General features: G+C 46.9%; 1 protein-coding gene across 1 annotated transcript in view; it reads left to right on the plus strand.

Moving 5' to 3' along the window:
• kalrna (kalirin RhoGEF kinase a) overlaps positions 1–17,751 on the plus strand; it is a 989,478-nt gene that overhangs the window by 703,779 nt on the left and 267,948 nt on the right. The window contains exon 35 of the mRNA XM_070875649.1: positions 9,993–10,239. Within this exon, the coding sequence (XP_070731750.1) occupies positions 9,993–10,239 (247 nt within the window). The remainder of the gene's footprint in view (positions 1–9,992; positions 10,240–17,751) is intronic.

The following is a 17,751-nucleotide window of genomic DNA, read 5'->3' on the forward strand; positions in this document are numbered from 1 at the left end:
GAGAATTCCAAAGATTCACGACCCTCTGAGAGAGAAATTGCTCCTCATTTCCGTTTTAAATGGGCGACCCCTTATTCTGAAACTGTGCTGCCTAGTTCTAGATTCCCCCACAAGGGGAAACACCCTCTATGAATCTACCCTGTCAAGCCCCCTCAGAATCTTATACATTTCAATAAGATCACCTTTTATTCTTCTAAACTCCAATGAGTTTAGACCCAACCTGTTCAACCTTTCTTCATAAGACAACCCCTTCATCTCAAGAATCATCTTCGTGAACCTTCTTTGAACTGCCTTCAATGCAAGTATATCCCTCTTTAAATAAGGAGGCCAAAACTGTATGCAGTATTCCTCTCTCCCTTAGGCAGTCCCTCGGAATCAAGGATGACTTGCTTCCACACTAAAAATGAGTTCTATGTGGGATCTACAGTCTCTGTCACAGGTGGGGCAGACAGTGCTTAAAGAAACGGGTGGGTGGGGTGCTTGGGTTGCCATGCGCTCCTTGCGCTGTTTATGCTTGGATTTAGCTTGCTCTCGAGGTGTTCGGCGCCTTCCCGGATGCTTTTCCTCCACTTTGGGCAGTCTTGGGCCAGGGACTTCCAGGTGTTGATGGGGATGTTGCACTTTTTCAAGGAGGCTTTGAGGGTGTCCTTGAAGCGTTTCCTCTGCCCACGTAGGGCTCGCTTGCTGTGTCGGAGCACCGAGTCGAGCGCTTGTTTTGGGAGTCTCGTGTCAGACATGCAGATGATGTGGCCTGTCCAGCGGAGCTGATCGAGCGTGGTCAGTGCTTCGATGCTGTGGATGTTGACCTGAGTGAGAATGCTGATGTTGGTGCACCTATCCTGCCAATGGATTTGCAGGATCTTGCAGAGGCAGCGTTGGTGGTACTTCTCCAGTGCTTTGAGGTGCCTGCTGTACATAGTCCATGTCTCTGAGACATATAGGAGTGCGGGTAGCACTACTGCAATGTAGGCCATGAGCTTGGTGCCGGGTTTAAGGTCCTGTCTTCAAACACTCACTTCCTCAAGCGACAGAAGGCTGCACTGGCACACTGAAGGCAGTGTTGGACTTCATCATCAATGCCTGCGCTTGTTGACAGTAGGCTCCCAAGGTAGGGAAAATGGTCCACTTTGTTCAAGGCCTCTTTGTGGATTTTGGTAATCGGGGGGCAGTGTTGTGTGGTGGGGGCAGGTTGTTGGAGGACCTTTGTATTACGGATGTTTAGTGTAAGGCCCATGCTCTCGTACACTTCGGTGAAGGTGTTGACGATGGCTTGGAGTTCGGCCTCCGAGTGTGCGCAGACGCAGGCGTCGTCTGCATACTGTAAATCAGTGATACAGGATGGGACGACCTTGGATCTGGCCTGCAGGTGGCAGAGGTTGAACAGTTTCCTGTTTGTTCTGTAGATTAGCTCCGCTCCAGCAGGGAGCTTACTGAGTAATGCAGCAAGGAAAATCAAGAAGAGCGTTGGTGCAATGACAAAGCCTTGCTTGACCCCAGTCCAAACGTGAATTGGGTCTGTGGTGGATCCATTGGTCAGAATCACAGCTTGCATGTTGTCGTGAAGCAAGCGAAGAATGGTGACAAACTTTTGGGGGCAGCCGAATTTGAGGAGAACGCTCCAGAATCCCTCACGGTTGACAGTGTCGAAGGCCTTTGTGAGGTCGAAGAAAGCCATGTACGAGGATTGGTGCTGTTCCCTGCATTTCTCTTGGATTTGCCGCGCGGTGAAGATCATATCCAATGTGCTCCTTAGTGGGCGGAATCCTCATTGCGACTCTGGGAGGAGTTCTTCAGCCACAGGGAGAAGGCGATTGAGGAGGATTCTTGCGATAACGTTCCCTGTGGCAAACAGCAGGGAAATTCTTCTGCAGTTACCGCAATCGGACTGGTCGTCTTTCTTGAAGATGGTCACGATTACCGCATCTCTCAGATCCCCTGGCATGCACTCCTCCTTGCAGATGAGAGAAATGAGATCATGTATTCGCGCCAAAAGTGCTTCTCCGCCATGTTTTAGTGCTTCGGTGGGGCTTCCACGTGCTCCTGAAGCCTTGTGGTTTTTCAGTTGATGGATGGCCTTTTCTACCACATGCCGGGCTGGGGTTGTGCTGAGATGATGGCGAGTAGCATGCTGCGGGATGGAGTCGAGGACATTCACATCGAAGACAGTGTCTTCGAAGTGCTCCTTCCAGCGAGCACTGACTGCCTCTCTGTCCTTATGAGTAACTCTCTGTTCCTGGCTAGCAGTGGGGTAGGGTTTGGATGCTTGGGCCTTAGGTGATCTTGACTGCGCTGAAGAATCCACGCGTGTTGTGGTTGTCGGCTAGTTGCTGGATCTCCTGCGCTTTCTGCACCCACCATTTGTTCTTTGGGTTGTGAGTTTTTTGTTGGACCTCGACCTTCAGACGTCTGTAGAGCTGCTTTCTTGCTCTCGAGTTGTATTGCTGTTACCAGTTCAAGAATGCCTTGCGCTAGCGGCTTATTAGCTCCTGGGTCTTTCTCGTTGAACCAGTCTTGGTGTTTCCTGATCGAGTGACCAAGCGTTTCTTCGCAGATGCTAATTATGGAGGCCTTAAGGGCAGACCAGGCGCTGTGAATACTCTGTGTCTCTGGGTCACTGGGAATCGCCAGTTTGGCATGAATAGTGCTTTCTTAGCTGGGTTGTGGACTGCTCCAGTGTTGATTTTCCTGCGGCATTGTTTCTGTTACCACGCTGTTTTGCAGTTACGTTGATAGTGATGACAGAGCGGATTAGGTGGTGGTCTGTCCAGCAGTCGTCCGCTCCTTCATGGCATGGGTGATGCGCACGTCCTTGCGGTCCCACGCTCAGGACCTTCATGGGAAACCCCAACAGCAACAGACCGGAACGGCTGCTATTGTTGCCCGGGAGCTCAGACAATTCGATATCGACAGCGCCGCCTTAAGCGAGACCCGGTGGGCAGGGGAAGGCTAAGGAACACTGGAAGCTACAGACGAGACCAAAGAGGAGTTCTACTCCAGCCTCGAACAATAGCTATCCTGAGTAACAACAGATGACAAGCTGATCCTCCTGGGTGACTTTAATGCCAGAGTTGGAAAGGACACAGACCTCTGGGGAGGTGTGATTGGCACAGAGGAGGTCGGGAAAATCAACTCCAACAGTATCCTCCTCCTGATGAAATGCTTAGAACATGGCCTTGTCATAACCTTGTCATGGCCCGTTCCATCAGAAAGACAATTATAAGGCTTTATGGCAGCACCCTCGCTCCAAGCACTGGCATCTGCTGGACTGCATCATTGCAGTACTCCAGATGTGGTCTCACTAACAGTTGTAGCAGGACTTCCCTACTTTATACTCCATTCCCCTTGCAATAAAGGCCAACATTCCATTTGCCTTCCGAATTACTTGCTGTACTGGCATACTAACTTTTTGTGTTTCATGTACAAGGACCCCCAGATCCCTCTGTACCTCAGCATTTGGTAATCTCTCTCCATTTAAATAATAATTTGCTTTTTTATTTTTCCTACCAAAGTGAATAACCTCACATTTTTCCACATTATACTCCATCTGCCAAATTTTTTGCCCACTCACTTAGCCTACTATATCCCTTGGCAGATTATTTGTGTTCTCACAACTTGCTTTCCCACATATCTTTGTATCATCAGCAAATTTGGCTACATTACACTTGGTCACTTCATCCAAGTCATTAATATAGATTGTAAATAGTTGAGGCCCCAACATTGAGCCCCGTGACACCCCACTAGTTATTGTTTGCCTGAAAATGACCCATTTATCCTGACACTCTGTTTTCTGTTAGTTAGCCAATCCTCTATCCATGCTAATATATTACCCCTAACCCCATGTGCTCTTATCTTGTGCGGTAACCTTTTATGTGGCACCTTATCAAATGCCTTCTGGAAATCCAAATACACAACATCTACTGGTTCCCCTTTATCCACCCTGCTCATTACATCCTCAAAGAACTCCAGCAAATTTGTTAAACAAGATTTCCCTTTCAAAAAATCATGCTGGCTCTGCTTGATTGAATTATGATTGTCTAAATGTCCTGCTACAACAGGTACTTCCTTACGAATGGACTCCAGCATTTTCCCAATGACAGTTGTAGGCTAACTGGTCTACAGTTTCCTGCTTTCTGAATCCTTCCTTTCTTAAATAGCCGCGTTACATTTGCGGTTTTACAATCTGCTGGGACCTCTCCAGAATCCAGCGAATTTTGGTAGATTACAACCAATGTATTCACTATCTCTGGAGCTACTTCTTTTAAGACCCTAGAATGCAGGCTATTAGGTCCAGGAGATTTGTCCACCCTTAGTCCCATTAGTTTCTCTCGTGATTGTTTTAAGTTCCTCCCTCCCAAAAGCCCCTTGACTATCAATTATTGGAATGCTTTTAGTGTCTTCTACCGTGAAGAATGATACAAAATATTTGTTCAAAATCTCTGCCATTTCCCTGTTTCCCATTATTAACTCCCCAGTCTCATTCTCTCGGGGACCAATGTTTACTTTAGCTATTCTCTTCCTTTCTATATACCTGTAGAAGCTCTTGCTCTTTATTATTTTTTTAGTTGTCCTTTGCTGTTTTCTAAAAATTTCTGCTCGGTTGCTGCCACATTTACAGCAGGGGTCCCTTGGAATAGCAGAGGATTTTCAGAGACTGAAACTTGTGTGGCTTGTCTGAGAAGATAATCCTTGTATTTCACAGTTATCCATTAAGTATACTTCATTTTATATGGCTTTTAGAAAAAGCCCTCTGGATTGCAATCCTGAAAACCTAATGGGATTTTTATAGTAATCATAAGGTTTCAGCAGAACAGTGCTCCAACAGAAAATTGTGACCTCCCTTGTTTGTTTGATGCAGATCTTAAATAAATCTTATCAGATCAATACAGCCTAGTTACCATGGGCTGGATTTTAGGTGATATGTCCTTACTATACAGTACAAATGCACACGAGGCCCATACTTGAGAGAAGGTCACTCTGTGACCAGTTACCTTTATTCCAGCACTTTATTTGAACATTGCCCGTAGACTTTCTACCGTGGCAGAGGATGTGTTTGAATTGAGAATATCATATTCGATCCATTTGGAGTAGGCATCTACTACAACCAAAAACATTTTTCCCATGAAAGGACCTGCGTAGTCCACATGGATGCGTGACCATGGCTTGGCGGGCCAGGACCAGGGGCTAAGGGGGGCTTCACTGGGCGCATTGCCCAGCTGGGCACACGTGTTGCACCTGCAAATACAAAGTTCCAGGTCTGCATCTATCCCTGGCCACCAAACATGTGATCTGGCAATTGCCTTCATCATGACGATGCTCGGGTGCTCCTTGTGGAGTTCTCGGATGAACGCCTCTCTGCCCATCTGGGGCATGACTACTCGGTTCCCCCATAGTAGGCAATCGGCCTGAATCGAGAGTTAATCCTTGCGCCTGTGAAATGGCTTAAATTCCTCAGGGCATGCCCCGTACGTGGCTGCCCAGTCTCCATTCAGGACACATTTCTTGACGAAAGACAGTAGCAGGTCTCTATTAGTCCAGACTTTGATCTGATGGGCTGTCATGGGCAAGCCTTCGCTTTCGAAAGCTTCAACAGCCATGACCATCTCAGCAGCATGCTTGGTTGCCCCCTCGGTGGTGGCTAGTGGGAGCCTGCTGAGTGCATCAGCACAGTTTTCAGTGCCCAGTCTGTGCCGAATTGTATAGTCATAGGCAGCTAACGTGAGTGCCCACCTCTGTATGTGGGCCGACGCATTTGCATTTATGGCCTTGTTGTCGGCCAAAAGGGACGTAAGGGATTTGTGATCTGTCTCCAGTTCAAATTTCCTGCCAAACAAGTACTGGTGCATTTTTTTTTTTTAACTGCATATACACATGCAAGCGCTTCTTTTTCTACCATCCCATAGCCCCTTTCTGCCTGGGACAGACTTCTGGAGGCATAAGCTACTGGCTGTAACTGACCCTTGGCATTAACATGCTGCAACACACACCCGACACCATAGGACGATGCATCGCACATTAAAACAAGTTTCTTACATGGGTCATATAGCGTTAACAGATTGTTGGAGCATAACAAATTGCGTGCTCTATCAAAAGCCCTTTCCTGGCTGTCCCCCCAGACCCATTTGCGACCTTTGCATAGGAGCACATGTAGCGGCTCTAACAGTGTGCTCAATTTGGGAAGAAAGTTACCAAAATAGTTCAGGAGCCCCAGGAATGAACCCAGCTCCGTCGTGTTACGGGGTCTGGATGCTCTCTGCATCACTTCCGTTTTGGACGCATTAAGTCTGATCCCGTCTGCTGCTACCCTCATCCCCAGGAATTCTACCTCTGGAGCTAGGAAGACGCACTTCGCCTTTTTCAATCGCAGCCCTACCCGGTCCAGTCTGCATAGCACCTCCTCCAGGTTGTGAAGGTGTTCTTCAGTATCGCAACCCGTGATGAGGATGTCGTCTTGAAAAACCACCGTCCTTGGAATCGACTTGAGGAGACTTTCCATGTTTCGTTGAAAGATCGCGGCGGCCGAGCGAATCCCGAATGGACATCTGTTGTACTCAAACAACCCCTTGTGTGTCGTGATGGTGGTCAGCTTCTTCGACTCATTCACCAGCTCCTGGGTCATGTAAGCTGAGGTCACGTCCAATTTTGAAAAAGGTTTGCCACCGGATAGCGTCGCAAAGAGATCCTCCGCTCTCGCTAGCGAGTACTGGTCTTGGAGTGACACCCGATTGATGGTGGCTTTGTAATCACCACATATCCTGTCCAGCCCATCTGCCTTGAGCACCGACACAATCGGGCTCGCCCAGTCACTGAATTCGACTGGCGAGATGATGCCTTCCCTCAGCAGGCGGTCCAATTCGCCTTCTATATTTTCCCGCATCACGTACGGCTCCGCTCTGGCCTTGTGGTGTACTGGCCTGGCTTCCAGGTTTATGTGAATCACTACCTTGGTCCCCTTGAAAGTGCCATTGCCGGGTTGAAATAGTGAGTCAAATTTGTCCAGGACCTGTGAGCATGATATTCGCTCCACAGAAGAAATTGCATTGACATCGCCCCATTTCCAGTTCATGACAGCAAGCCAACTTCTTCCCAGCAATGTGGGACTGTCCCCCGGGACAATTCAGGGTGGCAACCTGTTCTCCAAATCTTTGTGGGTCATGACGACTGTGGTGCTGCCTAGCACCGGAATGATCTCCTTTGTATATGTCCGTAGCTGTGCGTCAATCGGCAATAATTTTGGCCTCCTGGCCTTGGACGGCCACAACTTGTCGAACTGTTTGATACTCATCAGGGACTGGCTGGCCCCCGTGTCTAGCTCCATTGATACTAGGATGCCATTGAGGAGCACTTTCATCATTATCGCTGGCGTCCTGGTATATGAACTGTATATGTTCTCTACATGAACTCGCTGAACTTCAGCTTCCAGCGATTTCCCCCAGTGTCCATTTGGCCTCGTATGGCTTACATCAGACCCGTCTTCCTCGTACATCAACCTGGCTGCAGGCAGGCTTCCTGCACATACGCGCCAAGTGAGCGCTGACGTTGCAATTTCTGCAGGTATATTGCTGATACCTGCAAGCTCTGTCTTTGTGTTTGCCTCCACACCTCCAACATGTTGGAAACAAAAGGTCCATTTCCAGTCGATCGTCTCTGACTGTCTCTGTAACTGTTCTTAAACGTACCATTGACAGGTGTTGATGGCCAAATTGTGTCTTACAATGGCATGAATCGCCGTTCAGCTCGCCATTGTCTCTGTTGAATTCCCCCTTTGGGTTCGACTGCATGCTCGGGCATGTCCGATTGCCCTTGTCTGCCTGGAGAACTGTGTGCCGCGTTAACAATGTTGACTACCTGTCCATTTACTGCATTTAAACCAAGATTTTTGTCAAACATTATTCTGGTCTCTTCCTCCCCTGAGATGAATGTCTGGGCCATCAAAGCCCCCATTTCAAGGGTCAAGTCTTTGGTCTCAATCAGTTTCCTGAAAACCCCAGCGTGCCCGATACCCACAATAGCATGTCTCGCAGCATCTCCGCTCTGCATGCATCTGGGAACTTACATCGGCTCGCCAGTCACCGGAGGTCTGCCACGAAGTCTGGAACGCTTTGCCCTTCTCACTACCGGTGCGTGTAAAACCGGTGTCTCGCCATGTGCATGCTGCTTGCCAGTTTAAAGTGTTCTCCGATCAACTTACTGAGCTCTTCAATAGTCTTGTCTACCGGCTTCTCTGGCGCTAGAAGGTCCTTCATCAGGGAGTACGTCCTGGATCCACAAACTATCAGGAGATGAGCCCTGTGTTTGTCGGCCGAATCCTGTCCCAGCCATTCCTTAGTGACAAAACTTTTCTGTAGTCTCTCAATAAAATCGTCCCAATCATCACCAACACAGTACCTCTCGTCTGTGCTGCTAGTGGCCATGCTCGCGTGGTTTAAATCCCAGTTTCTCGTCGCCAATGATATGTCCTTACTATACAGTACAAATGCACATGAGGCCCATACTTGAGAGAAGGTCACTCTGTGACCAGTAACCTTTATTCCAGCACTGAAGTGATGAAGGTGGGTGGAGCTTCCCCTTTTATACCTGAAAGTCCAGGTTAGGAGTTTTTCCCACAAGTTCACCACCTAGTGGTCAGTGTTCTCACAGTGTACAACTTAGGTCAGTTGATACATGGATTACAATGACAGTTGAATACATGACATTAGGATTTTTTGTTTTCGGGGCGAAAACGGAGGCAGGGCGGGAAAGTTACCGGTCAGGAATAGTCTATGCTTTCGTCAGGAATTTTCACCATCTGGGCCCTCCATCAGGGGGCGCAGCACGAAGGGAAGCATTGTACACTTTTTGAGGCGCAAAAATGGGAACAATGCAAACTAAAGTGCCGGGCCACGTGTGCTCTGAGAGAGGCCTGGGGAGGCGGGGGAGCTCAATAACCTTTTTTTAAAAAAAACCCACAAAAACATTCCCAAAACATTGCCCACACCACAACACAAACCGCTGAAAAAATTAAAAGGGCAAACACTCGCACTTATCTTCGGAGTACTTTACCTTCATCACCGCTGCCGGCATGGCTGGACTGCACCAGGCGGTCACTGCAAGCGTACTAACGGGCGGATGGATCGGGCAAGTGGCCAAGTTACTGCCGGTGTCACAATGAGAGGCGTTGCACACCCGGCACAGCTCTTCCCGGCAGTGTTGCTGAGCGTTGCCCCAAAAATGAACCGGAGGATTGCGAAGGGGCACAGGAGACCTGAACGCCGTCTTTCACGCCACTCCAGGGCGAAACCCAGAGCGCAAAGGACCGGAAAATCCAGCCCTACAATGCCGTCGGAGGTTGCAAGCTGTATATCTGTGAATGTTATCAACAGTGGGAGAACCACCTATCCGATCAACAGCATTCTTTTAATAAAGAAACTACCTTAAAGGATCACATTACTGTAGAAGCAGCTTGAAATTGACCTGACCTTGAGAGCTTAAACTTCCTCAAGTGAAGAAATGCTAACAATCTGGGTTGATACAATTAATTGCAGACGCCTTGTGTGCTGATGCCAGCATAAAAGCTCAAATAGTTTTCGACACAGTGTATGGAAGGTGGAATGTAAATCATGCAAAATGTATTACTGACAGGATCAGGATATTTCCAGAGTGGGAAATGGCTGCTGGCTCTGATTAATGGGGAACCTGCACAGTCTAATATCAGGGATAGAATGGTTTAATCTATGCAGTTGTTGAAACTCATCCTTTCTATATATGTTGCTAGTTTTGTTTGGTCAACTGTGAATGGAGAGAGGTTAATGTATCCTCTAAACATGATATTTTAGCATTGTTTCACACAAGGGAAATATTGTTTACAGTTCATAAGAATAGCAAGTAGATGCAATGGAAAACCTGCAATCTTTCATCCTTTTTGCTAGACTTTTAATACTGAACAATGTTGTCCTAATTCAAATGCTTAGTACTGCAGAAATATCTCAAAACACTTTTTATTTCTTCCCCAACAGCTTTCTGGAGGTTGTGAATTGACAGTGGTGCTACAAGACTTCATAGCAAACAACAGCAATGAACTCAGCATCCAGATAGGACAGACTGTTGAGCTATTGGAGAGACCCAGTGAACGGCCCGGCTGGTGCTTAGTACGTACAACAGATAGAAGCCCTCCATTGGAAGGTTTGGTTCCCAGCAGTACCCTCTGCATATCGCACTCCCGTAGCAGTGTGGAAATGGAATGTTTCTTCCCATCTGGAAAAGGTAAGTGTAGCTTTTTAAATGCTTTCTTTACCATGGGACCTGGAATAATATCAGGTTTGAACTGTTTAAGGGTCATCCAGTTTGAGATCACATGAAAGGATTTTGTTTTACATTACTGCAATAAAGCCATTCTCCTTCTTTAAAATAAACAGATAATAAAAGGTTCAATGAAGACCTCTCCTGTTGTACTGCCCGAAAAGATCATGTTTCGGTAGAAACAGCTTGAAATTGACCTGTTCTTGTGAGAGCTCAAACTTCCACAAGTGGAGAAATGCTAACAATTTGGCTTGAGGCAATTAATTGCAGACTTCTTGTGTGCTGATGTCAGTATACAATCTCAAATAGTTTTAGATACAGCAAATGGCAACTGTTGCAATATAAAATGTGTATCTATATATATATAATTGGTACCGATGGGTGGGACAATCCACCTGTTGAAAACGGTGTTTGGGCCTCATTATGGAATGAAAGTGAACTGCCCAAATGTTTGGAGGTGTTCAGGGACTGCTTACCATTGAGAGGGCTGAGATTTCAAGCGGGCTCAACATATATAAAGAGAGCTTGCATCCTCAAAATTCTGGACAAGTGAGGGTATGCAGGAAGTACTAGAATACTGAGCTGTGAGGAGGATGCTAAGAGGCTGCAGAGTGACTTGGACAGGTTAGGTGAGTGGGCAAATGCATGGCAGCTGCAGTACAAAGTAGATAAATGTGAGGTTATTCACTTTGGTGGCAAAAACATGAAGGCAGAATATTATCTGAATGGTGACAGATTAGGAAAAGGGGAAGTGCAACAAGATCTAGGTGACATGGTACATCAGTCATTGAAAGTTGGCATGCAGGTAAAGCAGGCAGTGAAGAAGGCAATTGGCATGTTGACCTTCATAGCAAGAGGATTTGAGTATAGGAGCAGGGAAGTCTTGCTGCAGTTGTACAGGGCCTTGGTGAGGCCACACCTTGAATATTGTGTACAGTGTTGGTCTCCTAATCTGAGGAAGGACATTCTTGCTATTGAGGGAGTGCAGCGAAGGTTCACCAGACTGATTCCCGGGATGGCAGGACTGACATATGAAGAAAGACTGGATCGACTAGGCTTATATTCACTGGAATTTAGAAGAATGAGAGGGGATCTCATAGAAACATAAAATTCTGACGGGATTGGACAGGTTAGATGCAGGAAGAATGTTCCCGATGTTGGGGAAGTCCAGAACCAGGGGTCACAGTCTAAGGATAAGGGGTAAGCCATTTAGGACCGAGATGAGGAGAAACTTCTTCACTCAGAGAATTGTGAAGCTGTGGAATTCTCTACCACAGAAAGTTGTTGAGGCCAGTTCGTTAAATATATTCAAAAAGGAGTTAGATGTGGCCCTTACGGCTAAAGGGATCAAGGGGTATGGAGAGAAAGCAGGAATGGGGTACTGCAGTTGCATGATCAGCCATGATCATATTGAATGGTGCTGCAGGCTCGAAGGGCCGGATGGCCTGCTCCTGCACCTATTTTCTATGTTTCTATGTAACACTGCAGCAGGCCTGGAGGGAGGTAGCCGAGTATGCCACCACAGTCAGCCTCACCCCAATACATGAATGTATTGCAGAAAGTAGTTTAATGACCTGATACACTCAGGTTTAATTTTTAAATTTGTTCCTGTGATGTGGGCGTCACTAGCAAGGCCAGCATTTATTAATTGAATAATCCCAATTGAATATTGGGAACACTGAAACCATTGTTTTTGGTCCCTGCTTCAAATTCTGTTCCCGAGCCACTGACTCCATCTCTCTCCCCAACTTCTGTCTGAGGTTTGAACATAAGAACATAAGAACATAAGAATTAGGAACAGGAGTAGGCCATCTAGCCCCTCAAGCCTGCTCCGCCATTCAATAAGATCATGGCTGATCTGGCCGTGGACTCAGCTCCACTTACCCACCCGCTCCCCGTAACCCTTAATTCCCTTATTGATTAAAAATCTATCTATCTGTGATTTGAATACATTCAATGAGCTAGCCTCAACTGCTTCCTTGGGCAGAGAATTCCACAGATTCACAACCCTCTGGGAGAAAAAATTCCTTCTCAACTCGGTTTTAAATTGGCTCCCCTGTATTTTGAGGCTGTGCTCCCTAGTTCTAGTCTCCCCGACCAGTGGAAACAATCTCTCTGCCTCTATCTTGTCTATCCCTTTCATGATTTTAAATGTTTCTATAAGATCACCCCTCATTCTTCTGAACTCCAACTAGTAAAGACCCAGTCTACTCAATCTATCATCATAAGGTAACCCCCTCATCTCCGGAATCAGCCTAGTGAATCGTCTCTGTACCCCCTCCAAAGCTAGTATATCCTTCCTTAAGTAAGGTGACCAAAACTGCACGCAGTACTCCAGGTGCGGCCTCACCAATACCCTATACAGTTGCAGCAGGACCTCCCTGCTTTTGTACTCCATCCCTCTTGCAATGAAGGCGAACATTCCATTCGCCTTCCTTTGGTGTCATATTTGACCCTAAATGAGCTTTCGACCACATATCCGCAGCATAACTAAGACTGTCTATTTCCACCTCCGTAATATCGCCCGTCTCTCCCTTGCACAGGGAAATCTATGCAATTTCCTTGTTTGCCAGAAAATGTCACCCTGCTGATACTTTCCTGCTCTGTGACACCTCCCCATCCTGCGCGCTGCTTGCTGCACTCATCATGGACACATCAGCATCTGTGTGAAATCTATTACCTTTTGCACGTCGTCGAAAACAGTGATCTCTGAGAAGCCAACCGCCCACTCACGTTGGCATCTGCTGTCCAGGGGGAAAGTCATGTACTTGCTGGCCTTCCAAAATAAGCCATTTTTCACCTGCCAAATACAGCAATGGAGGAAAGATTGGCTGTTATACGCCATGTCACATTTTTTAGCCTGAAAGGGCCCAGAGACAAAGAAGTTCAGGGCTGTCGTAATTTTGATGGCCACTGGCAAGGCATGCCCTCGTTGTATGTTGGACTTGAGGTCAGATTGGAGCAGGTGATGCAGTGCACTGCAGCCTTTGGAATAATTGTTCCTCCGAGAAGTTGAGGTATGTGATTGAATGGACCCTCTGAGCAGGGTATGGTCATCTTGCTCCCCCGCAGAATTCCTGCTGCCTCCTCAACAGGTTATAGTTCACCATGTTGTTGCTGCTGTTGCTTCTTCTCTACCTCCTCCATCAACTATATAGGGATAGCCAAAACTCCTCTCATTTTACCTTCTAAGAGGCTTCTTGACTCCACAAAAAGCCTTCAACAATTTCTGCAAAAATACAGGAGAAACCAGTAATTCGTACCACAACAAATCCTATGATCCAACTATTGCAAGTGTCTTTTTAAATAATGCTCCAAACACACTCACAACATACTGCCATGCCAGGTTTCCTGTACGGGTCCTGTCCTCAACAGTAGTCCCACTGAATTGCGTGAAAATTGCAATAGGGTCCTATCTGCATGATGGGACCCCTGTTTAAATATTAAAATAATGCTGGTGTTGGATACAGCATACCCTCATCATCATAGGCAGTCCCTCGAAATGAGGATGGCTTGCTTCCACGCCAAAAAGGGATGAGTTCACAGGTGTTTCAATGAAGGACCTAATATTCCAGATCCTGAACTACATCCTAAAGGGTGGAAGATGCCTGTGCATGGATTTTTTTAACGTGTGGTGGCCGTTGCACACCAGCCACCACACGGGCTTGACTGAGCTAGGTCTTGGTCCAGTGGCAAGGATTATCCAAGATGATTGGAGACCTGCTCTGCTGCACGGGCCTAGTGCATGCACACATCGCAATATGGGCTGGCCCATGCTGCCCCTGGGCCCCTGGCCCCAAACTCGCACCTCTCCTGGGCCTCGATCACACCCTCCACAGTCTCTTGCCGCTCCTGCTGTATCTGCCCATGCTCCAATCACTGGCCTGGACCTTGATGACGTCACTCTTCGCTGCCGTCGCCCTCCTGCTCCAGCTCGTGCTGTACCTTGCAGTAGCTCCACGCTGCTCCCAGGGCCTCTATGCTGCTCCCGGGCTGTCGCGCCTTTTATGGCCCCGACCTGCCGCTGGTGGTCTCTCACCAGTTGGGGCCTCCACGCTGCTTTTTGTCGGCCGACTTTGCAGTCAGCCCAACAATGGCGGCCACTGGTTCAGCCAGGCTGACGACATGCAGTCTGGCACCCCCCGCTGGCCCGGTTGAAAGCCTCTCTAGTGGCCCAGTGGGTGCCAGGAAAGTGGCTGCAGAGTTCGCATCAGCCCTCCCCTTTAAAAGAAGGAGAGAGACATTGTGACGCGTCAGCGTGGTGCTAAGCCTTGGGCCCTGACCATCCCGCAGAGGCAAATAATGCCTCCAATACCACCCCACACATTGTTTTCAGACAAAGACCCCAATTCAAAAACATTTACCCGTCCATTTCTCCCCCGAAAGATTTTAAAGTTGAATCTTTGGGGATTGGGTGGGGAGGCTATGTAGGTCAGTGAGGACTAGGGTGTTTGGGATGGGAAGAGAGTTCCTCTGGCCACATTCGAATTTGGAATCGCATGCAAGGACACTCCTACAGAGCTGGATAGTGGAGGAGAGATGTAAGAGGAAGATGGCATGGTCAACCATGTTCAATGCTATAGAGAGGACGAGGAATGACTTTGGTTAATGTTATTTTGGTCTATGAGAATGATGGAAGCTGGACTGGAGGAATTTAAACAGGGCGTTAAAGTTTAATGTCACCACATAACAAGTGCCTCATTTGCAAGCACCTATTCAAAAATAGACAGGTGTTTCCAACAGAATAAAAGCAGAAAGTAGGGCAGTGCAAAAGTGGGTGCCCTATTGGCAGAACAGAATTCTCTTGTATTTTCCACTTCTGGTAGCCCAATTTATGTTGACGCAACAGGTTAGCGGGAGTAGAGAATTCATGCTTAAAATCTCATACAAACCAAAACCTGCCCCCGATGTGCATATCATTAGTGCAATAAAATGCTGTAAAATTAACACTTACCACTTAAATGCGATTATATTATACCAGAGGCCACATGCAATCGCCACCACATTTCTCACTGAACAACAGTAGTACCACTCTGTCAGACCGTTCCATTGAGTCTAAAATTAATAGTCAGATCTGTTTACTAGTAATGCACTAGAGCAATAATACACTTCCACCCTTCAAGATGTAGTTCGGGATCTGGAATAATAAGTCCTTCATTAAACACCTGTGAACTCATCCCTTTTTGGCATGGAAGCAAGTCATCCTTGCCTATGATGATGATGAAGACACTTTCCACTTTAGATTGCTGGCCCATATATTGCCCAAAAAGGCAGACTATCGCCCATTTTGATTAAAAAGTGGAAAGTTGGGCTGGAAAATTGCCAGTCCAACTTTCCTGTCACATCGCTGAGGTGATCGCCCACACATCGCCCAGCGCAACTTTGGGCACACCACCCATACATCACCGAGCTGATCGCTCGCCGAAAAGATCGCTGGAGAAAAGCTGCTTTTACCTGGCCTTCCTCACAGAACTCGGCACTACGGACCCCATTTTCAACATCTGAGGAAGTGAGGAGGCGCTTAAACAAAGGGCTTATAATTTGTGAGTTATTTAAGGGTCTTTTACTGATAGATCCACTCACATTTATACTTATATTTATATGTATATTTATAATTTATATTTTATATATTTTTTAGCACAAAGGGCATTTATAACAGCAGTGATAGTGATAGTGATGGGGCCTGTAGCTTCTCTACATAAGAACAAAAGAACTTAAGAAATAGGAACAGGAATAGGCCATACGGTCCCTTGAGCCTGCTCCACCATTCAATAAGATCATGGCTGATCTGATCATGGACTCAGCCCCACTTCACCGCCCGCTCCCCATAACCCCTTATCCCCTTATCATTTAAGAAGCTGTCTATTTCTGTCTTAAATTTATTCAATGTCCCAGCTTCCACAGCTCTCTGAGGCAGCAAATTCCACAGATTTACAACCCTCTGAGAGAAGAAATTTCTCCTCATCTCTGTTTTAAATGGGCGGCCGCTTATTCTAAGATCACGCCCTCTAGTTCTAGTCTCCCCCATCAGTGGAAACATCCTCTCTACATCGACCTCGTCAAGCCCCCTAATAATCTTATACGTTTCAATCACCTCTCATTCTTCTGAATTCCAATGAGTAGAGGCCCAACCTCCTCAACCTTTCCTCATAAGTCAACCCCCTCATCCCCGGAATCAACCTAGTGAACCTTCTCTGAACTGCCTCCAAAGCAAGTATATCCTTTCGGAAATATGGAAACCAAAATTGTATGCAGTATTCCAGGTGTGGCCTCACCAATACCCTGTACAGCTGTAGCAAGCCTTCCCTGCTTTTATACTCCATCCCCTTTGCAATAAAGGCCAAGATACCATTGGCCTTCCTGATCACTTGCTGTACCTGCATACTATCCTTTGGTGTTTCATGCACAAGTATCCCCTGGTCCCGCTGTACTGCGGCACTTTGCAATCTTTCTCCATTTAAATAATAACTTGCTCTTTGATTTTTTCTGCCACAGTGCATGACCTCACACTTCCAACATTATACTCCATCTGCCAAATTTTTGCTCACTCACTTAGTCTGTCTATGTCCTTTTGCAGATTTTTTGTGTCCCCCTCACACATTGCTTTTCCTCCCTTCTTTGTATCGTCAGCAAACTTGGTTATGTTACACTCAGTCCCTTCTTGCAAGTCGTTAATATAGATTGTAAATAGTTGGGGTCCCAGCACTGATCCCTGCGGCACCCCACTAATTACTGGTTGCCAACCAGAGAATGAACCATTTATCCCGACTCTTTGTTCTCTGTTAGTTAGCCAATCCTCTATCCATGCTAATATATTACCCCTAACCCCATGAGCTTTTATCTTGTGCAGTAACCTTTTATGTGGCGCCTTGTCAAATGCCTTCTGGAAGTCCAAATACACCACATCCACTGGTTCCAGTGAGTACAATAGACTGCACGCATATCACCCTGAAAGCACCTTTACAGAACGTGGAGGTGGTTCGTAACTGAAATAGATTCCACTCCCTGAATGTGCAGCTCGTTGTCAACCACGACCAAATCATCATGGCAGTTAATGCTAAATTTCCGGGTTGCATCCATGATGTGCACATCCTGCGTGAGAGCACTATCTCAGATCTGATCGATAGTCAGCCAGTAGGTCATGGTTGGCTGCTGGGGGATAAAGGATATGGCCTTGCCAGCTGGTTCATGACCCTCCTGTTTAATCCCCTGATGGACTGCCTATGATGATGATGATTTCCTTTTCAGTAGTGGCAGCCTGGTCCACAGAATCCTCGACTGCCTCAGAGTACTAGTTTGTCGTTTACAACAGAAGGTAGGGCTTCTAAGTGGGTGATAGACAGGTAAAATAGGCTGGAGTCAGATTAATCTGGAACATTGAAAAAAAGGCACATTTCTGTAGGGCAGGAAGGAACCTTCTGACCTTTCCATTGCCCTATAGCTGTGCAGTCCAGTGCATGGCTGTGTGCTAGAAAT

This window comes from Pristiophorus japonicus, chromosome 3 (assembly GCF_044704955.1).
Source record: "Pristiophorus japonicus isolate sPriJap1 chromosome 3, sPriJap1.hap1, whole genome shotgun sequence".
Classification (NCBI taxonomy): domain Eukaryota; kingdom Metazoa; phylum Chordata; class Chondrichthyes; family Pristiophoridae; genus Pristiophorus; species Pristiophorus japonicus.